This window comes from Populus euphratica, unplaced genomic scaffold, assembly GCF_000495115.2.
Source record: "Populus euphratica unplaced genomic scaffold, PopEup_1.0 scaffold3.1, whole genome shotgun sequence".
Lineage (NCBI taxonomy): Eukaryota > Viridiplantae > Streptophyta > Magnoliopsida > Malpighiales > Salicaceae > Populus > Populus euphratica.
The window spans coordinates 3,036,152-3,059,684 of NW_011499847.1; the positions used below are offsets into that span (position 1 = coordinate 3,036,152).

General features: G+C 32.2%; 2 protein-coding genes and 1 long non-coding RNA gene across 4 annotated transcripts; 2 read left to right on the forward strand and 1 right to left on the reverse strand.

Annotated features, from left to right (window-relative positions):
- The first annotated feature begins 3,198 nt into the window (after positions 1 to 3,198).
- Positions 3,199 to 4,475, forward strand: LOC105142678 (BURP domain-containing protein 3-like). The gene is made up of 2 exons (XM_011050427.1): positions 3,199 to 3,330; positions 3,576 to 4,475. Exons 1-2 carry the CDS (start codon positions 3,277 to 3,279, stop codon positions 4,386 to 4,388), a joined length of 867 nt encoding a protein of 288 aa, XP_011048729.1. The 5' UTR covers positions 3,199 to 3,276; the 3' UTR covers positions 4,389 to 4,475.
- A 7,165-nt stretch (positions 4,476 to 11,640) lies between these two features.
- Positions 11,641 to 12,482, reverse strand: LOC105142686 (uncharacterized). The gene is made up of 2 exons (XR_845590.1): positions 12,285 to 12,482; positions 11,641 to 12,040 (listed from the first exon to the last, which is right to left on the reverse strand). It is a non-coding gene; the product is annotated as an uncharacterized LOC105142686 (long non-coding RNA).
- A 7,394-nt stretch (positions 12,483 to 19,876) lies between these two features.
- Positions 19,877 to 21,358, forward strand: LOC105142689 (BURP domain-containing protein 3-like). Of its 2 annotated transcripts, XM_011050458.1 has the most exons (3): positions 19,877 to 20,072; positions 20,218 to 21,115; positions 21,191 to 21,358. In XM_011050458.1, exons 1-2 carry the CDS (start codon positions 20,019 to 20,021, stop codon positions 21,100 to 21,102), a joined length of 939 nt encoding a protein of 312 aa, XP_011048760.1. In that variant the 5' UTR covers positions 19,877 to 20,018; the 3' UTR covers positions 21,103 to 21,115; positions 21,191 to 21,358. The 2 variants fall into 2 exon arrangements, with proteins under 2 accessions (XP_011048760.1, XP_011048751.1); XM_011050449.1 differs by having other exon boundaries at positions 19,878 to 20,072; positions 20,218 to 21,358.
- Positions 21,359 to 23,533: the final 2,175 nt, after the last annotated feature.

A 23,533-nucleotide genomic window follows, 5' to 3' on the forward strand; every position in this document is an offset into this window, starting at 1 on the left:
TTATATAGCAAAACTATGTATTAATTAAAAAGTTTAACAAAAAATTATAAACCTTACAATAATGTAAGGTTTTTTGAAGCTTTGTAAGCAAACGAGGGCCCTCTTAGTGGATGATAAAGTTTCCTGTGTTTGAAGGCTGTATATAATAATTAGAATGCAGCCATACTTTTATTTTGGCAGCCACTGTTGCAATTATTTTGTGATGTCTGGAATAGTAATTGATGGATCGTTATTTTTAATTTTTACTCTTAATTTTCTTTTCTAAAAATCTAACCGAATATGAGGTAATAATCCAGGTTTCTCAAGTTTAACTAAACATTAAGCATGCATATATATATATATATATGGATTTTGTAAACTAAAAGATATATAATTTCTAAGCTCAGTTAAACACTAAATTTAAATATATATAAATTTAAGTAGTTACTAATATGTAAATATATATAAATTTAAGTAGTTACTAATATGTTTAGTCAGACGTAAAGACCATATATATATATATATATATATATATATATGAGTCTATCAATTACTAATCTTATTATTTTTTAGTTCAATAAAATATGCTAGACTCGTTATATTTAAACTTAATTAAGAACTGAGTGTAGATATTTATAGGTTTAGTGAAATATCAAATTTATCATTTTCGATTTTAATCAAACATTAAATTTATGTTTTTTTTTTTAATTTTGAAAAGTCCTACATTACATAATTATTCTGATGAGTGTGAGTGTGAGATATTTTATTCTAATAAGTTAAATATATATTTTTTAAGATATTTTATTAATTTTTTATCCCCTTTTCTTTAAAAAGAAGAAGAAAAGCTTGAAGGGATAAAAGGAATCGGGATATCACTAAAACAGGTTCTCCTTTTTTTCTCTTACAAGCTATGATATGAGCATAAAATGAATTGTAGAACCACATTTTCTTAAAGGTGACGATAAAGACCGAACAAGGGATTGACAAGCTTCAAGCTAAATTGGCTAGCTTGTGAAATGCTGGAAATCCTGCGTGTCAGTTTTCATTGTGAAGACCAGAATTGCAGCAATAACAACTTTGTTTCTCAGCACCAGAATCTGATAATCCCTCCTTTTTTTTTTTACCCAAAAAAATTGAAAAATGGTGAAAATAGAGTTTGTTATCAAAATTAATTCTTCTAGAATTAGAGGGGCGGTTACTTTATACCTGAAAATGATATGAAACTTAAATGTACTTTTCAAATAAAATTAAGAGGCATCACCTTATTTATCAATATTTATCATTTTAGTCCTTTGACTTTCAATTCATCCCTTTCTTAAAAAAAAAACATACAATTAAATATTAATTTGAGCTAAAAATAACTCAATTATACAAAACAAAAACTTAAGAATCAAATTGAATTTTTTTAAAAAAATCATTACTCTAATCCATAATAATATGTGAGAAAGTGAACAATAATTTGTTAAACAATAAAAAGGCCACGCGTTTTAATTTTATAATTAATACTTAATTTCTTCTAAATAAACATTTGTATAATGTTGGCAATCCACCAATCCACCCTCCACAACATGCATGCATTCATAGGCAAACTATAAAAAAATAAAAAATAAATAGAAGTTATTGAATAGTGATAAATTCTAAAATCCAAGGTGCTTAATTTTTTAATTTAAATAATATAATCTATTTTTTTATTTATGGTGTCTAGTGGCTTGATATAAAAAGCTCAAGTGATACCTATAAAATATCTCTTTTGATGAATGTGAAGACTCCCTTATATTTAAATTGGTAGCTTTATAAAGAGAAAAAACACAATAATATTTAGAGAGATAAACTTTAAAAATATATATACACTAAAAGTGTTAAGAATAAAGAGATTGTGAACCTTAAATTTAAACAATTCATGGTGTATTGATAGTTAATGAATTATTTTTTTTATGGAGAGAAAAGATTGAAATGTAATTTCAATTTCGAGTTATATTCTACTCAAAATAATATGTATTAGATTAGTATAAAATATTAAAAAATCCATATAAGATTCTAGAAAAAATTCTAACAGAATGTTAGATTGGAGTAAGGTGTTGAAGCCTGTTAAAAATAAAAAATAAAATTAAACCACTATTTATTTTCAAGCTCATTCCATAATAATATTGGGATGAATGTCTAGTTAGTTATATATTAGATTTTAGCTATCATATTTGAACTTGTTCTTGCTACATTCAATATTGGAACTTGTTCTTGCTACATTCAGGCTATATACTAGGCTAGAGTTTGGTAACTTAACAAAAAAAAAAAGAAGTGTTTATTAGATTTTATATAATTTTTTAGCCTACTAAATTTGAATCCATAAAGTGTAACCTGATCTCCTTTACGGGGTTCATCTACCTAGATAAGAAAATTATTGTTATTAATGGACAAAGAAGGAATGATCATGGCCAAGAAAGATTGGACAGCCATGTTGTCCATATGCACATGAAGTTTCAATTATATGCATTCGATGAATGCGCGACCATGTTTTCTTTTTAAATCACATGCCTTCTAATGTAGCCTTTTCTTTATTTTAGTTTTTTTATTTTTGGATTATTTGTTCGATGTTGATGTGATATCGTATCATTCATAAAGAGAAAGGGAGAAAAAGGTAAAGCCGCTCATGCAATTTCCACAGGTCTCAATCTAAAGATCTCAAGAAATTAAATAATTCAAAACGCTTAAAAAAGAATTATCAAGAAAATAATGTTGTCTCCCAACTTGGCCGCCATGAGATTTTTTATTGGCAAGCCTCCTAGAGAAACTTTTTCACTTGAATTACCAATTTGAACTATTTCATGTAATCTCTCTTTGCTCCTGGTGGCGCCTAATTGGAACTGTTAACCGGTAAAAACTCTCTTAATTCCAAATTTGTTGACACCTAGCTAGAATTAACGACGGCGGTTAATAGCTTTCCTCAGCGAAGTTCTCTTTCGGGTTAGTTCCAAGCCAGAATTGTTTTATCGCGTTGATTTTGAAGTATATAAGATCAATTAATGGCATGTGTAGACCATACTAATCACACTTAGATATACAAAGAAAGCTGGTGTGTATACATTGCATGTACAGACACATACGTAAACTAAGCCAATCACATCGTACAGATTTTATTAATGATGTTAATTTCCCGACAGTGAAAAGGAGCTCAGTCATTATAAGTGGTATTTTATTATCTGGGCGAGAAATATGACCATTTCACGTTATAGAACGTGACCATATATTCTGCATTCTTGTAATTTCGGAAGAGTTACTTCAGTCGAAACAGCGAAAGAGATGGGCGCAGAATTTGCCTTCAAGTTCTTCCTCCTTTATCTTCTGCTTGTTATGGTACTCTTAATTAGACCGTGCTAGCTTGGTTCATTTTGATATATAGTATATATGATCTGTGTACGCTTATGTGTATAAACGAGTTATCTATTCAGTCTGTCTTTGTGCCATTCTCTGCTCAATTAAAATATTTCTGATCAAGCTGAAACTTTCGTGTTTCGTACAGGAAATGTGTATAAATGATTCTTGTTCTTTTCTTTCTCTCTCTAAGTTGTTAATTATTTGAAGCATATGGTATATTGCAGTGTGTTGATGGAAAAGGAGGAGCCAGGGATGATTCTCAAAGTGAAGGGATGCATGGAGAACCTGTTCATGTTCATGATCATCCATCATCCCATATGGATCACATGGATCATTCGCTGTTAGTGTTTTTCACCTTGAATGATCTAAAAGTGGGAAGAACAATGCCCATAAATTTTCCGAAGAAGGACCCTTCAAAATCTCCTCGCTTGTTGCCTAGAGAAGATGCAAATTCAATTCCTTTTTCATACGAAAAATTGCTGTATCTTCTTCAATTCTTCTCCTTCTCTAATGGATCTCCCCAAGCCATAGCTATGGAAAATACGATTAGAGAATGTGAGATTAAACCCATCAAAGGGGAAGTCAAATTCTGTGCTACGTCCTTGGAATCCATGCTTGATTTTGTGCAAGGTATACTTGGCTTGGAGTCCCGGTTCAAAGTTGTGAGCACTACCTACCTTACAGAATCAAGTATCCTGCTCCAAAATTATACTATCCGAGAAGTGCCAAAAGAGGTACCAGCTCCAAAGATGGTAGCATGTCACACTATGCCTTACCCTTATGCAGTTTTCTATTGCCATAGCCAGGAGACTAAGAACAAGGTGTTTATGGTCTCACTAATCGGTGAGAATGGAGATATTGTAGAAGCTCTTGCCGTTTGCCACTTGGATACTTCACAGTGGAGTCGTAATCATGTGTCGTTTAAAGTGCTTGGAATTGAACCTGGGTCCTCCGATGTCTGCCATTTCTTCCCAGAAGACAATCTAGTGTATGTTCCCATGCCTACTATGTCTAATAATCTAAGAAATGTAATGTGAGCTCTGCATTCCTGAGTGATCAATGTAATGTGCCAATAAAATTTTCAGATAAAATTGAACTTCCATGTCTTCACATGAGTTTTTAGAGAGGAAGTTACGCAGAAGGTAAAGATGATGGCGTGAGAAGCTCCAATAGAACTTTTTTTCTGAAATCCTTTTGCTTAATGGTTTGCTCTCTTTATATTCTCACCTACTGTATTCAAATCTGAACAAAACTAGCCAGCAGGGGTGATGATATCCCGAGCTAACCGGCCTTCACATGGATTTGATCCAGTTTACAATTTTATGAGCGAAAGTTTTAGCATTTGAACAAGAGAGTGCATTAGTCTTGATAGGCCATGTCAAAGTATATCAATCTCAAGGTCGGCCAACGGATATCACTTTTAGGTATCCAGCTTCTTTCCAGCGGAAGGAGCAAGCCTATTATGCTGAAGCTTAAGCCTCCTAAGAAAGCACTGCTACACAAAATAATATTATTTGAGCAAGGCTACTTCTTTCCGATCAATCTGCAAGATTCTCACAATTTGAGCAGATTATTTGATGCCTTGGTATAAAAGGTTTTTTTTTTTTCGCTAGGACAGTGATCCACGATAATTGGCTATTTCCCTCTCAATAATATCCAAATATGATCTTGGATAGTATGGTTAATCATTAATGTTTTCTATGATGGAAACTAGAATGAGAATATTTAGAAATATACAATATAACTAGCTTGAGTTGTTTTGTGGGACATATTAATTTTTTTAATATAAAATATATTTCAAGCATTTTTAAATTTTTTCTAAGAAAAATTAAATTATATAAGGATTAATTTAATGTGATCCAGTCATCTTAATAGGTTCAAAAAAAATTTGAGCAATCAGTAATAATATAATTTAACTAAAAATATTCAATATAATATCTTTTTAAAAAAATATAAAAATGATGACATATTACTTCAATTCATATCTACTTAGGTTTATCTATCAAAATCACGATCTACGTCAAGAAATTATGATGACCTCATAAAGTCCAATTCATAATCAACTCAATGTTGAAAAATAAATTTGAAAAAAAATAACAAAAAAATAACTTGAGTCAACCCAAATTAATTTATTAAATTCATGACCTAAGTCATAAGATCATGATAATCTTATACAAAGTAAATTTAAACAAATTATGAATATTAACTCTTGATCAACCTAAAGTTGAAGGATGAAAATGAATAAAAAAATTCAATGAAAAAAAGAATACAAAAAATAACTTAAGTCAACTCGGTTAATCTATCAAGCTTTAAGTCATAAGACGAGGATAACTTCATTGAACAAAAAAAAAAACCAAGGTAAACCTAAGTTACCTTGACAAACTCGTCACTCGAGTCGTAAGATTGGGATAACCTTATATAAAGTAAATTAAAACAAATTATGAAGTAAAATTCTCAATTAATCCATTATTAAAAAATAAAATTGGATAAAAAAACCAATAAAACAACCCGAGTCAACTAAATTATCCCATAAAAACTCGTAATTCTAGTCATGGGACCAAGATAAACTAATAAAAAGTAAACAAAAAAAAATCATGAAATCTACTTTACAATTAACCTAATATTAAATTATGAAATTGAAAAAAATATCAATTAAAAAAACTGAGTCAACTAGATTAACTTATTAAAATTGCTACATGAGTCATGAAATTATAATAAATATATAAAAAACAAATCATAATAAATTATGAAGGTCAATCACATGAAGAATGTTTTTAAAACTTACCTCCTTCTCCTCCCTTTTATTTTCTCATAAATCACTCTCCATTCTATTATTTTTTAAAATTTTCAAGGATTATGGTAATGATATCATATCAAAATTCCACTAAATTCTAAAAAAAAAAGCATAGGAAAATAGAAGTATTTATGGGCTCCAGTGCTTTGTTGACTAGCTCCGATCCGGGATTTTTTTTAATGGGCCTTTTCAGGAGGTTTTAGCTAACAAGGTCCCTAATTTGTAAAGGCAGGCTTAGTCTTCGGCTTTTTTACGTGGGCCTGCTAGGCCTTCTCGATTATAATCACTTTAAATAAACCTAACTATGTTCACTGCTATTTCATTCACGGTTGCCGTTTTTATCTGCCGACAATTCTTTTTTCCTCCCTCTAGATCGTCTCTTCGAGACTTCATTTATTCTCTCCGGCTTCCATTTGTCAAGAAGGCAATTATCCGATCAACAAAAAGTCGATGCAGTCCATGTTTATGCTTGAGCTTAGCCACCAAAATCATAAATCTCTCTCGTTCTTTGATTCGGTTAATTTGAAAATAGAAGATTTTACTGTGAGAAGGGGAAAGGAGAATAGAGAAGCAAGAGTTTAGAAAAACAAAGGCAAAGAGAGGCGGCAGAGAAAGTAAGATAAATATCAATTAATTTTTCATTATGTACCCATTGCATGTTTGATTAGTGCAAGCTAGATCATTGTTATCAAATTATTTTTTTTAACATAAAAATGATTGAAACATTACTAATATTTTTTCTATTAACTTTTTTAAACCATGCGAGAATTTATCTAATCTAATTCAATTAATTTAATAAATCTAAAAATAATTTAACTTATTAATTTAAAAAGAATGAAATTAATTTGGATGATAGATAAAAGTGTAATTTAATTTAGAAAAATATTTAAAATTATATTTTTAAATAAATATTAAAACAATAATTCTTCAATTTATATATCAAGATAATAATAATTTAATAAAAAATAGATAAAAATAAATTATAAAACTTAATATTTAATAAAATTAAAATTAAAAAATAAATTAAAAAACACAAAAAAAACTAAAAAAAAAACTTAAATTATCAACATGTTAAATTTATGTTATAAAATAAAAATAATTTTATAAAAAATAAATTAAAATAAATTATAAAATTTAATTTTTTTAATTTAATATTAAATAATAAAATTAAAAAAATTAATTATAAAATAATTTAAATCAATCAAATTAACTAATTAAACTCAAAATTTGAATTAAAAAAATAAAAAAATATGAAAAAAAATTAAAAAATAATCAAATTTTAATAAATATAATATTAAAGTATAGAATTAAAATTAAAAAAAAAATGAAAAAAATTAAGAAAAGAGTAAAAAAATTATTCAAGAATTCTTTGAGGACTGTAAAATCCCCTCCCTTTTGTTTTGAAGTTAATTAATTGATACATGGCACTCCTCTATCTAGTCTAAGCAGCCTAATTAATAGTCTAAGCCCACCAACAAATGGGTCAATTAGGCCTCGACTTCCCATTTTAAATATTTAAATACACGAGCCCATGGCCTATACGAAAAACAGGCATCTCTCTTCAAAGAGCCTGTCCTCGAAAAAGTTGAGAATAGTTTGTTACAAGAGTCACTTTGGTGGTATTATGATAATTTTTATAATTTAGATTTGAAAAAAATATTTTATAAAAAATATTTTTTATTAAGTTTAATTTAGTATTTATATATGTTTGGTTAAAATTATGATTAAAATTAAAATTAAATAAAAAATAATTTAATATATTTGATTAAGAATGTTTTTAAAATTAAGTTTATAAAATAATTTTAAAAAATATATATTAATATTGATGATTTTTAATTTAAATATTATAAATTTAATTATTTTTATTATATCATAAAATAAATAATACTTTATATAAAATATTTTTTATTATTTCATTAAACTATTTACAATTCCATCACATATGAAATACATCCGATAAAAATTACAGTTTTTTTAGTTTTTTAAGCGCATAATAATATCAGGTGAAATATAATTAGAAATAAATTTGAAATTATGATTAAATTCTATAAATATTATATTATTAAATAGTTTTCGTTTAATTTATATAATGTTATTAAATAATATTAAATACTAATTTTTAAATAAAATATAATTAAAAATAAAAATATTTTTTATTTTACAAAGTAACATGCAATTCAATATATCTTTAGGTTGAATACAATATATTTTTAACTTTGAACCGATTAGTACTATCAAAACAGTGAAACATAACCATATTGTTCGTATAATTTCTCTGCAAAAGAAGAAGCAAAAAGCTACTTTCCTTCCCCTGCATTCCACACACAAATTATCGCAAAACTCATGAACAGTAAATAACATTTTAATTATTACCCAACTATTGTTTCTCATAGGTTATAAACAACCACGACAACAAACACTCACTAAACAGAAAGCCGTCCAGCTCCTTAACTTGTCTTTCATTCCGATTACCCTTTAAATGAACACGAGCACCAACGCCGTAACACACAAGATTATGCAACCTTCATGATCTACTACAATTTGCATAATGACATCAACAGACCAATACTTGTTATCACCAAATGCGAGTCTGTTCTTTGTTATATCTTTTAGTACTTCAGCGCCGAAAGTATCAGCTTCTCTCGAGAAAGTACCTACAAGCCAGCACACGCACAATCTGAGGAGACAATATTTCTATGGTGATAAAACCACACGTGTACATGAGTGAAGTCTGAACCTCCGAGAGTAAATTTCACATGAAAGGTTAATGCTCTCCTATCCTCGACAAGCTTGTTTCCTCCTGTAATTAGTTTGCAATAAGACGAAAAAATGTAATCCATTCTTCTTGTTCTACTCTTTAAGTTCCTTAGGATGTGCCTGATGAGCAATGACCATTTTCCTCCCAATTTTATTCCACAATTTCCATATAATCCGTCAATTTCAGCATCATTCTTTGGTTCCACAAACACACAGCTGGAATAATTAAGTTCTGATTCACAATCACAATAATCTTTTAGAAACAAGCTACCAGATCCAAAACTGTCATGAATCATGCCAAGACCACAGCGTTTCAAGATATCACAAAAAGTCATCCTAACAACACAAGCATTTAGCACCAGTACTGTTGTTAGCATATAAAACACGAGCAACCAAGCCATGATGTAACCATCTGGAGTTTCGTTTCTTCTTGTCTCTTCTAGCACAATGGCCAGACTGCAATTTAATTCTACTAACAGTGTGCCACAGCAAGCTCCCACTTCCCCTGTAAAAAGTTTCTCGTCAATTGTTGAAAGCTGCTTTCGGTTGCAAGAAATAATGTCAAGCTAGCCCGGTGTGAACTTTCAACTTGCAAACCTTGTACCAATCAACGATGTATTTAACCACTCTCTCTCTATCATAAACATAAGCTCCCACCGAGTTGTTAACCACACATTTCGGATGCCTCTTGAACCAATTCATGGTCTCTTCTTTCGCAATTTCTGACAAAGCATTAATCCCTTGAACACTAAAGTTACCAAGCAGCCAACAAAGATTAGTCTCCCAAGGTAATAGCAATGTAGCAAGAAGGCTTTGCATGGGAGCTTTCTCATTTATGTCTGTTGTCACTAGGAGAAACAAGCTCTGGTTATGAGTTTTGTTAATGAATCATCAACACTTTTCTCAGCAACCATTATTTGGACACTTGGTGAAAAACTAGTGACCCAATGTCCACACAAACCTCTTTTTCTAATCATATAACTCCACACAATTCCACCTAGGTCAAAATTTAGGGAGCAAACAAGCTTTTCATTATTGCACTTACAGCAACTCATAACAATAGTAATTCCCAACCCATTCATGCATGGAACAGTCCCATCTCTGTGCCTGTTTTAGGTCTTATAATTCCAAGGAATGTTTCCATGGTAAAACTTCTCAGTATAAGCAAGCTTTCGATTGTTTAAATTCTTAAGAGCAATAACGCCTAAACTGCTCCTCATAAAACTATCCCCCTTTACTACTCCATGAATTTCACACAAACAAGAGAATTGTTGAACCAATTCAATTCGGGTCTTAGATCCCATTCCATTAACAGACCACCACCATAAGCAGCTAAATACAAGTTTCCAAACGCCTGAAGGCAGAGTTCAATCATCCAACAAGCAAATCCTTTTGTCTTCAATGCCATCCTTCCGCTAACTTCAGAGAGCACAAAAATCGTATAATGAAACTCTAGCTCTTCGTAGGCTATTAAGATGACTGGTTACCCTTCCACCAACAATATTAGGAAAGGCAAAATCTATGTCATTGAACGCCCAACGGAAATCCATTAACAACCACGCCCAAGGCCTTATCATCAGAAGTATAATCATCTTCTTTTGGCCACCAAACTCCTGATCGTGCAAGGAATAGTTCTACGGACTACACTGATTCAGAATTAAGCATTCTCCACAATTGATACCAACAGGATCATACTATTTAACAGTTTTGCCACCCTCAAAATCATCAAGTATTAAATATCATTCACCATCTCCACTTATAGGCAAAAGAGTATCAATATCATATTTTATGTTGGAATCTACATGCATGCTCAGCTTTAGGTACAAGTGAACACTTACAAACAATCAAGTTGGAATCTGCTATAGGCATCTCAGTAGTGTACTGACCCGCGGCATTTCTCATATATCAACACCAAGGCCCTTCTCAGAAGCATTATGTCGAACACTTGGGTCTAGAGCTTTTGAGGAGGGCAAATCATAGTTTTTATTAGCAAGATGAAGCAGTTAACTCAAAATTACCTATTTCCTTTTGATCATCCACCCATCCACTACTTGCATGTCATTTGACTAGCCCATAGCCTCTTGTTATTTGCATTTATTTTATTTGGCACCTTTTTTTTATATATATATAAATCATAACACTAGCTTTGATCCTTTAACTGCTATGCTAACTTATCAATGACTTGTTCTTACACCCCACCACAACAATATATATATATATAATTTCTTAAACCAATAAGAACTCAAAAAAATAAAAACTAAAGAAAAGATATTAAACAAATCTATTATGAGAGAAATTTTTTTACTTTTACATAGTTTTTGGTAATTTTCTTGAGACAAAAAAATAAAATAAATAAAGATAAAAATTATATTACATATTTTTTTTTACCTCATCTTTTGCAAGTATAAAAAATTATTTAAAAATTGTCCCAACTAAATACATTTATATCTCTGTTTTTTTTCTTTCTATGCTAGGATAACAAACAAATAATACCTTAAAAAATGTGAAAATATACCATATTTTCCCCTATCTTTTTTTTTTTTTTGTTATTTCTATTTCAAGATAATAACCAAAACTCTATTTACAGCAAACAGCTACCGTCTACCGGGTTATAGCTATCTCATGCACCTCGTTTAACTTTCTTGCACGCTGATGCTCATGAGTTAAACATCCAACTTTAGCCCCTTTTTTTTCATTCAAATTTCATCCATTTTTAGCCATGTCAAGAAAAGAAGAAATAAACACACAAAAAGCTTAATTATTATTTAATAACACAACCAGACTTATACACCAATCAATCAATACGAAGCACACTACTAGATATTCTACAAACACAGGTGATAAGTCCTTGGATCACAACTTTTCTACTTATTGTTCTTATTCCTTCTCTGTCTCATGATCCCAAGTATTTGTGGGATTCATGGATTTCTTTTCTTTCAGCTTGTCCTTCTCATGACTATGGTATATGATGGCGTTGTGCTTCGTATCAAAATCCTTAACAAAATGGTTCATTTTGTCAGCACCGGCAGGATCTTGAACGAAAAGGTCTCTAATTGCTCCCGGTATAGGCTGATCTTTCGTCATGCTCTTCCAGTAATTCTCCCTCGGTTCCTTTCTTGCATGATTGAGCTCAACAAACTATTCCATGCAGGTGAAAAACATGTTAGAGCATAAATCCTACTAGAGGGGAAAAAAAGTGCAAGGACAACTTTAATCGATAGTGTACAGGGTGATTTGAAATTCAATTGGATTTACCTCTAGATGTACATCCCATTGATATACTACTAGAGGGAACAGATTCATGAATCAAAAGGGAAAAAGATTAAATAGTAGGATATTTTAACTAAATTGAAAAGGTTTCATGTGATTAGGAAACGCTTACCGTGAGAAAAGAGAGGAGAACAAGAAAAAACAAGAAAGACTTCATGTATAGCATTCTACACTTTGATTTTGCTACTCGTACTTTGTCTTGTATGGTAGCCAGGTCTCTCAACCTCTGCTGATCTCCACCATTTATAACAAAGTGCAGGGACAAGAAAGTGATTATAAAATTTCTTTTGCCCTATCAAAGAAAAGAAGTTGCTGTGCTTCGGAGCACGATCGAATCAAAGGCTGCGTAAGAAAATACAAATAAATAGAAGGGTGATTTCATGGTCAGAGTGGGTGCAAAGTGTCGACATTGTGGCTTGAAAGGGAGAAGAAAGAATCCAATAGGGTTGGTATGTGAATGATTTAATTATTTTTAGAGTCCAGTGTCCATCAATAACGATAATGCCCCTGTATTGAAAATTTGAGACACCACTGACCTTAAAAAAAGAAAATACCTAAAAAGTATATAAAATCCTTCTCTTCTTCTGGTGATAGGCAATGGCCAGAGGTTTTGCTTACATACACAAAAATCACTAGTGTTTTCCCTTGAAAACATTAATTTTAAAAGTAAGGACCCAGTTATACACTATACAATTAACAGTAACGAAATACAAGTGTTAGACGCAGAATAAAATATGGTCGTTGTTCATAGCTGACATGTATACAGTAACATTCTTAAGGTTTTGTGTGCTTCACATCATCCTAATTAAGAATAGTTACATTTCCGAGGCAAATGGTTCGTGAGGGGTTAATGATTATCATCCCATTTTTTTAACCCAGCCCAAAATGCCATCAATGGACCTAGCTAGGACTGTGCCCAGCGCTTGCCCTACCCATCACCATGTTTTGACGCAACACACGAGGCAAGGTTTACCAAGAACACCAGCCCAAGATCTGGTGGGTCATTTGGGCATCTCATGCTCGGAGAGGATCAGTATATTCTTTGCTCCGGACACAAGAGGGAAGCATAACCTCCAAGGTAGCCCGGAAGGCTTAGTAGACACAGCCTCCTAGGATGCTTAACCTCTCCAAAAACCTCAATGGCCTCCTAGGGGGCTCGGGAGTCCTTTCTTTTCCTATGAGCTTTACCTCCGAGTCTACACGTCCCGACCTTGAATGAAGCAACTTGCATTTACAGTATAAACACGCCATTCTTCATCACCAAGCCAACACAACGGTGACAGTCACGTTGATCTCGTTTAAATTTAGCTGTCAATCAACGTGACAAGAGTTTTTTCCCTTGAACATAAAGCCATCACTCATTAAAAACTATAAACTCAGATGATCGCTATTTGCCCGTGTATGTATCGTAGTTCTTTACCATTTTCCTCTTATCACGATGCAAGTGAACATTGTTCACGAATATAAAGACGCTTTCATGAATCACTGAAGAAGGAGGAACATTCTCTCTTTCCACACTTATTCACATTTCCATCTTCCTCGTAAATCTTTGAATATATGGTGTATCCTGAAAAATCTTATATTTTCATTTTATATCTTACTGACTTAAACATAGGGTCCCTAGACAGCAGAAGGACTTTGTTTGCTTTCGGCCTTATTGATTTATTATTTTAAGCTGTTTTGTCCAGCTTCAGGCTGTCTAGATAGCCTTTGCTGATTAAATTTTCTAAAGTCCAAGAACATTTATAAACCCACTTGCTATGTAATATCAGTACTGGTATAGTTATACGAGTAGAACAAAAAAAAAAGAAAATGAAATGAAAAGATTTTTTTTGCCATGCTAGTTGGAAATCGTTGTGCAATTATAGCAAACAAATTCATCTTTTATACATAGTACACACAGACACATATATATCATAATACTACTCTCTTGTGTGTCTGTGAACTGAACATGGCCCGTCATCCACCAGCCATGATTTAGACTTCAGAGGGATAATATTGAATAGTCATCTTAGGAGGGAAATTTTTTTTGGGAAAAATACTGCCCAGAGTACTAATGCTGACAAGCACAGCCATCTTAACAGTGTTATCTCCTAGTCTTAGCTAGCTACAAGTTGACCTCACACGCACAAAAAAACAAAAAAACATTTAATCAAATTAAATGTCATAAGCATTAGGAGCAGGAGGGCACACCTAGATGTTTCCACAGCTATTGTCAACTCTTAGACCATACGTTGGCTCGAGATTATCTTATTGCAATCATCGTTCTGGTGACACAATTAATTAATATCAATCTTCAAGTTCAAAAAGATTGATTAGATCACTGTTTTTTCAATTGATATAGATTTAAGAGATGGTTAGAGTAGCCCGAATTTCCGTGGAGGAAAAAGATTCAAAGCCTGATATTATTAGCCTACAATATTTCTGCCTAATGCTTCATTCCATGCAGGGATCTATCATTGACTATCAGAAAGCGACGAGAGAAGGAGAGAAAAAGGTAGAAATGAACTTTTCTTGGGTGCTCAGATCAGATTCTAGTGCCGACGAGAAAGCTTAGAGATTTTGTGTGTTCGAAAGAAATGATTTTTATTTTTAAATATATTAAAATAATGTTTTTTATTTTTTAAAAATATTTTTTATATTAGTATATTAAAATAATTTAAAAATTAAAATATAACAATTAAAATAAAATTTACCCTATCCCTATTTGAAACGCAATGCAATGCTAAACAGGGGCTAAACTTGGATCTTTAGGCTAAAGTCAACTTGAAATGTGCATAATATAACTGGTTAGGTCACTTGCTTACCGAAGAGATTGTCTTTGTTCCTTTAACTTTTGTTCATGAATAGCACTGTCCACTTTTAAAATGAGGAAAAGACAGATTAGCCTATTAATTATTAATTCATTTTCAATCTGATATATACTCTCAAAACTTAAAAAATCCAAATATTCTAATTACTCAAAGCTTAATGTTACTCGTGTTATCTAAATCAGTTAACATAGAAAGTGTAAAAAAAATTTAAAAATAAAAAAATATCTATTATTTTAATTTATTTTCAAGTAAAAATCATGCATCTACTATAATTTCAAACACCGTTTTAATCTTGATTTTATAGACTAGAGCAAGAATTGAGTGGAGGTGGAGGACTAATTTATCATTTTCCTTCATATTCCTTTTCTTTTTTAATTTGTTCAACAAGTTTGGATCTGTAAGTGCTATGTTGAACCTGAACACTGTGTTGGTTGGCATTGCACAACCTCATTTTCCAATCCATATACATAATTATTGGAGAGAGAAGTTTATGGCATTTAAAAAATAACTATTAACATCTATTCTACAAAAGAAAACTAAACATAACAAGTTAGAAAAAAAGCAAGAAATATGGAATTAAAAAAATAAATTAAAATTAAAATATCTTTAGAACTTTTAATAAATTCAGGTTTTTTATGTTCATCTCTTTTTTTTTTAAATAAAAAAGAATATACAGCTAAAAACACTTACTTTTAGTTTTTCAAATTGACATTTAAACCCGATTAAAGCAATTATCACCCCATGTTCCCCTTCCTATAATATAAGAATTGTTTTATTTCGGTTTTTAGAACTATTTTTAAAAAATTATTAATTTAAATTTTATAAACTTTAAAATTATTAAAAGTTTACGTTATTATTAATATTAAAACTAATAAAATTAGTTAAAGTAGATAAACACTAATCAAATACCTATATTAATAAAAAAAATATTTTATGTTCGGACTAATGGTACAGGGTACAGAAACAATTATTTTTTAAAAATAGTAATTTAACAGTCTCGATTGTCCTAAGGGGCCGGCTCTGCGAATTAAAATGCAACATGTCCCAGCATCCAGGGAAATGACTCCAGTTAAAATTACCATTCTAAGGAAAAATTATCAATTTAATTGAGAGAGACCTCTCTAGATCTTTTAATAAAGAAACTACGAAGGAAGTCAAAAGTTTTTTGGGTTGCAATAAATGCTGTTCGGATCCCTTTGAAAGGTGTCGTTTAATGGCTTGGCGACGGTGTCAAGTGATAATCAAGTTCCTTAATTAAGATCCATTCAATTTGTAAACCAAGAAAAAACAGAAAAGTAACTATCAAGTAATGATATCTGAATTTTATCAAGCACATTTATTTTTCTTTTCGTTTATTTTTTTAAAGAATTGAATGGAATTCATTAATTATTAAATTGATAAATAATCTTTTCGAAGAAGGTGGGATACTGTAAGTGGTGTTTGTTATTGGTGTTTAATTGTATTTTTTAAAATATAAATCTATTTTTTTAGTTTAAAATTATTTTTTAAAGTTTTAATACTTTAATATAAAAAGTAAATTTTAAAAATATTATTTTATTATATCTTTTAAAAAAAATATTTAAAAAACAACGTCTACCAATCCATCAATCTTGTATAAATTTTCATGTATTATTATGATCTTTTAATCAGTACTGTGTTTTTAGATTACCAACATCCACTACTTCTTATTGGTGGTTTTCAATATACCTGTATTGAATACAGCGCATTAAATAAAAAATTAAGATTTTATAAATTTCAAAATTACAACTAAATTATAGAGAAATCTTGATTTTGAATGTTAATAATCCAACGTGAATAATTTATTAAATTTTCAAATAGTAAGTTAGACTACAAAATCTAAATTAAACAAGTATCACATATCTAAAGTAATTTGAGAATAACAAAAAACAAACAAAATAATAATTTTTAGATTTAATTTAAATATAAAAACAATCTCAACCAGTTACATCAAGCTAACTATTTATAAGACTAAATTTATAAAATTGCTCATAAGATTTTAGTTTGATATAACAATTAAATTTAAGATTTGTTTTTGTTTTTACAAACAACCTTATTTAACTTCAGGAGACTTATTTTTAAATTTAAATATACTAATCTAGCAAATAAACATACCAACTAAACATTACACTTCAATACCCGTGTATTCACGTACGGCATATACATGCTCCAATTGCATTAGAACAATTATATTCTTACTGGATTTGCTTCTACAGTTTCTTTTAGGCATAGTTTGGAAGAAAGCCCTAACCTTCTTTTAATCGGAATTTATTTTTTATAATATTTTTGGATTATTTTGATTTATTAATATTAAAAATAAAATTTTAAAAATAAAAAATATCGTATTAATATTTTATATTTTTTAAAAAGTAATTATTATCGTAACTGAACGTGGTGGTTCAAAAACACTTTACATACATACATACATATGGATGTCTGTGTGTGTGTGTATATTTTCAGCATATGAGATACTTTATTCGGAAACAGTGATAAACATTTTTGTCCACTCCAAGGCATTAGTTAAGGTCCACTTTGCACAATAAAAGGTACGGCCACGCATGCTAAAGTCAGCAACGCTATAATGATTTGAGATAGTAATTGACAATTTGAACGCTTGAGGTTGGTACCCACTACAAAGCATCGACGGTAGCCATACCTGTAGTCAACCCTTGTGTTCATACCCACTGCGCCCACTTCTTTAACGCTTCAACATTCAACTCCACCATGCCCAGGCAGCAGTAACAGTCAATCCACCTCCCTAGCTAGAAAACGAACTCAATCTTAAAATGAATCATGGTCAGCCAACTTGCAAGTGAGGTTCTAGCCTAGTGGTAGAAGAAGCTTGTCCCTTTCCTCTGCACCTGGGTTCGAATCTCACCATGCATGCTTATCACCCCCGCGGTGTCTTACCTGCTCACTGGGCTTGCAAGATGTTCAGTGGGTCGTGAGGATTAGTCGTGGTGTGCGTAAGCTGGCCCGAACACCCCACATAAATAATATATATATATATATGGTCAGGTCATTATTATAAAACTCAAGATGGATGTTTTCTGGTGCCTCGGCCGAATATCCATCCATCTGAGTTATATTCTGTATAGATATCACTTTCATTACATGCTAAGAGGTTTTGAACGTGCCTGCAATCAAGATTTAAATTCCTTCAAATATCCACCTTCTTGGTATGTCGACATAATTAGTTGGAGTATGCTAAACACAACATGATGAACTAAGATTTTGTTATTATATGTTTATCAAAAAATTATTAAATTAAAAAAATTTACAAGTAAAATTTGCATACCTAAAGAAAAGACCGTTCTTCATTTGCATGCTCAAGAAAATAAGGTAATATGGATCTAACAAATATATTTAACTCAAGGTATTTGAACTTACTATTTAGTTAAGTTTAAAATAACATGGGTTTGACAAATATATTAGATCCAAAGCATTTTAATTTGATAATTAATCAAGTCTAATGTAATAACCATTTTTCCTTGACACATACAAGAGAGTGATCATCCTTCCTTGTTCATCCTTAAAGGAATGGACATTCTACTTAGAGCATGCCCAATGAGATGATCTACTTCCCTTAGGTCTAGCATACGAGAAGAACTCAGTCTTGAGTTTAGTTACATTTAACATCCTTGACTTTAATCTTCTTATATTTTTGAGGTGTATACATTTTTTTAAAAAACACATTATATTTCTATTAGATTTTAATATAAATCTAAATAATATTTATACCCCATTAAATGTTATCATAGTAAAATTACATTATAGATCATTATCTTTACAAAAAAACATAACTTATGGTTTATAAATATATCATGAAATCTTCAAAACAAAGATTAATGACCTTTATTTTTTATTATATATATATATATATATTTTTTAAAGTATATTTTTCTAGAATATTATTATATTTTATAAAAATAATTATTTAATCATTAAAAAGTCTTCATCTTCATCAAAAGAATTTTTTTACATATACTAGCTACTAGTCATTTTAACCTCATAAACACCAAGTATAAACTAACTATTTTTATTAGAAAAAATGAATGAAATTGTTATAATAAATGAATTAATTAATTATTCAATATATAAATTATATTTCTAAATTGCTTTGAGTTTTTTATTTATCTATGTATATGATTCTAACCTATATATTTATAACTACGAGACATTGAATGGACTTTAAACTACACGTATAGTAAGGTATCATGTAAAAATTCCTTCGTATAAAAGATTTTATAATAAAAATCTCAAATTTCAACGACTAATATTCTAGCTAGGTTCGGATCTATTTATGGTCAAAGATTACATGTCATTTTGCAATTTAACTAAAGGTGAAATGAATCAAGGAACCAGTTAAAGTCAACCGAGCACTTCGATAGCCCCGTGGCCAGAGGCGGCGTTAACAAAAATTGAAGGGGGGCAACATTAAGAAGTTTTTTCTAAGGAGATCAAAACTTAAATTTTACTAATCTTGATCCTGAAATTTTCTGTCATTTAAGGGGCCAGGAAATTTTTTCTTTTTTTGCAGGGCTGCCCCTACCAGGCCCTCGTAGTTCTGCCCCTGCATGTTGGCCTTCAACATCAATAGAAGTTTGGCAAATGCATCATCCACAGAAAAACATTAACCTGGGATAAGTAATGAACAATATATAATTTGCATATTTGACTTGTGATCAATATAATATTTGTAATGGATCTTCTAGTGCAAGGTTTGTACAGGGGAAATCAAACGCTGCCAAAAATGCATGAGCAGGGGTGACAAAGATTGAAGCGCCATTTGGCCGCTTCTCTAGAACAGTTGACCCCAATTCAGCTTGATATGATGTCTCCAACTAGCCGTATTAAGACAAAACTTAATAAATGAGTGCAGAGTTACTTGTTCCATTTGACATAGAAATAACTTCAACTGTTAGAAATAATTGGATCAGTTGATCATAACTGTTTCCCTTCACAAGGAGAGAGTAAGAGAGAGCGGGTTTGATTTCAAGATATCAGAAGCAGGGATGAGTGTTGATGTTTCTTGGAGAATTATCCTTTGTGCTCTCCTTGTTTTACTGGTAATCTTTATCCCCCCTTCTTGAAATCACACTTGCAGCCTCCATTGATTTTCTTGAATTTTTAATATATCGTTGACAAAATTGGGAGATTTTTAATATTTGGTTTTCCCGATTTAATAATTTAAACAATTTGTTCTTATTACAGTTTGCTGAAGACAGTAGTGCAAGAGAGATAACTCGCATAAGTTGGAAAGAAGTGGATGATGATACTAATGGTCAGCAACACAACCCAGAAATACCTGATTTGCAGCGACTTTCCAAGGATAATCATCTGCCAATCAAGCATAATATTGACGATGATCATCAAAAGCATGCGCATGCTCATCTATCATCACATATGGATCACATGGACCCTTCAGATAAGATTTTCTTCACCTTAAAAGATCTAAAAGTTGGTAACGCAATTCCAATTTACTTCTCCCATAGAGATCCTTCAACTTCTCCTCGTCTGATATCTAGAGAAGAAGCCAATTCAATTCCTTTCTCTTTAGCAAAATTACCTTACCTTCTTGAATTTTTCTCCGTGTCTAAAGAATCTCCTCAAGCCAAAGCCATGGAATATACACTAACACAATGTGAAGTTGAACCCATGGAAGGAGAGACCAAGTTATGTGCTACTTCCTTAGAATCCATGCTTGATTTTGCACAGGCCACCTTTGGAATGGATACCCAGGTAAAAGCTTTAACTACTAGACACCTTAGAAAGTCAGGTGCACCTTTACAAAACTACACCCTTTTGGAAGAGCCCAAAGAGATCTTGGCACCAAAAATGATAGGATGTCATACCATGCCTTACCCTTATGTAGTTTACTATTGCCATAGCCAAGACGGTGGGAACAGGCTATTTGAGATTTCACTTGGTGGCGAGCATGGAGATAGAGTCCAAGCTACTGGTGTTTGCCACATGGACACCTCAAAATGGGATCCTGACAACCCATCATTTCGTGTGCTGAAGATAAAGCCTGGAACTTCCCCCGTGTGCCATATTTTTCCAGCAGATAACATAGTTTGGGTGCCTTTGATTTCGTAAATTCAGTAGTAACATCTATTGAAGTGATTGTAACTAATAAGTCCTGATACGTAAATCTTGTGTTATGTCTCGTAAATTCAGTAGTAACATCTATTGAAGTGATTGTAAATAATAAGTCCTGATACTTAAATCTTGTGTGATGTCATATGCTTGTCTCTAAAAGAGTCCTTGTGGATGTAAGCATGCACACCAATGTTCCTTGCTACAAAGACTAGTAAATAACATCAGGGATTCTATAAAAGGGAACGTTTTGGAATGCGAGTGGTTTAGGATGACAGGCAAGGGCATTCTCTTTAATTACATGACCAGAACCTGGCTGCGAAAAATATTTTGGGCATGACTGGATTTCATGGAAATCCAGCTAGAACTGACCAGATTTCTAAACCATAACTGGATCTAGTCATGGCTTAAAATAATTTAAGCATCCAATGCCACTTTTTTGTCGAGTTTAACGAAAAGGCACCGAAGACCGCACCGTTAACTCCAAGGTTTATACTGCAAGGTTTTAACTCCAAGATGCTTGTTTCCAAATTCCAATCACACATGGTACAAGATATTCCTGCATTACAACAGGATGCATAGAACCCTGGTCCAGTAATGTTGACCTCGTAATCAAGTTAGCTTGCATCCTAACCTAACGTATTGAGACGCCTGAATACAAACTGAACAACAATTCTCCTCATTTGATCTACTTCACAGCTTACCTGTTAAGGAAGCACGTTTATTTTTATAATGTAGCACTCATTAATGACTCAAAGCTTAAGGATATAGCACTGCTAACTCCGTTATTCAGAGCCTAAAAAAATAACATTAGTCACCTTGTTGATATCCTTGGCAAATTGACCATCTTCTGCTGGTTCGGCATCTTTGCATTGTCATGGTTCGGAGGCGGTGACAGAGGACTTCTCACTTCTGGACTCGGTAGTTGTTCCGTGATACAAAGGTATGGTCGACCAAACATCAGTTTAAGGTTCAGTTGTCGCTCCATACGTGGGTTCGAAAAATCATCGCTTTCAGGCTAGATCGTTGTTCCATGATAAATACGTCGATTCGACCAATCAACCAGATCTAGAGTCTCCGTTTCAGTCTCAGGAGCTTCATGATAAATACAACGATTGGACCAATCATCTAAATCAAGAGGTCTTTCATTTTTAGGCTCTTCAGGAACAAAATTCTTGACAAGTTTGTCATTTTCTTCGGGATCTTGGCCCTAAATTACTTCGGGCAATGGCTGGCCTGAAGAAATTCTAATTCTGGTTTGCTATTAAGATTCTAACTTTCGCCACCAAAAGTTTATGTATCGTGATTTTTATTGGTGGCATGCCGATTCTTGCTGTTATTACTAGTGGCAATATACAAGGTGTCACGGGGTCAATTTTTCGCTTTCAAAAATAGACCTCGTGCGGCAATCTAGTCCTGCTAGACTCAGCTTTTCCCTCATCGATTCACTCGTGTTTTGCCTATGACTAGTTTATCCCACAAACCCAAGAGATCCCCACTCTTTCAATGTCCAAAGCAAGCGAAATAACACAAATGAATATGAATAGAATTCAAAACACAACAGATTACAGGAACAAGTCCCAACCTTTTCATTAACTCAATTAAAGAATTACACAAAGTCCATCTTGTGTGCTATGCCCATTTCCGTTGTTCTCCTTCTGCATGCTACACATTTTACAGCCTATCTAATTACAAGATAATGGAAGTTACAAATATAAACTGCCTCTAACTTCCTGCACAGCTGGAGCATCCATTATCTCATGTTCTAGTCACTTTTTTCCCCACATAAGAAACTGCCGTAACTGCCGATAACTGCTTCCAAAACTGCCGCAACTGCATTGGCATGTTCTCCCACAAGCCAACTGCCCACTGCCAGCACACATGCTACTAGCGTAACTGCCTCGCATGTCTTGGACCGTCCATTGTCCAAGTTATCGTCAGCCCCTACTGTCGATTTTGTTGACGCTGTCGATTTCATCAGTGCTGTTGAATTCCCCACTATCCCACTGTGTCATCCTAGCACTGTTTCGTTAAGGCCTTAGACAATTCTCGTCCAAGTCTCAACTCTCGTCAGTTCACTACTGTATTAGCTGTTGCGTGCTGCTGCACATGCTACTGTCACGCGGGCTGCCACCGTAGCTACTCCAGCAACACTTTATATCAGGTGTAGCCTTGACGGATTTTAACCCTGCTACACAGGGAATGCAACATAAAATTCTCATTCCTGATAATTTTTTGAAAACGGATTTTCATCGCTCATAATCGGAGTCTAAAAGGTGGCCACGAATCTATCAATGCAAGACTTTTTCATAGGTCAAGAATATTCTGTTTCCGAATGTTACCGTCAGCACGGGCTTCTTCTTTCCAAATCAATTTCTCAAGGCATCTGTAGGGACGACGTGCCGATTATTGTTATGTTGGGACTTGCAAC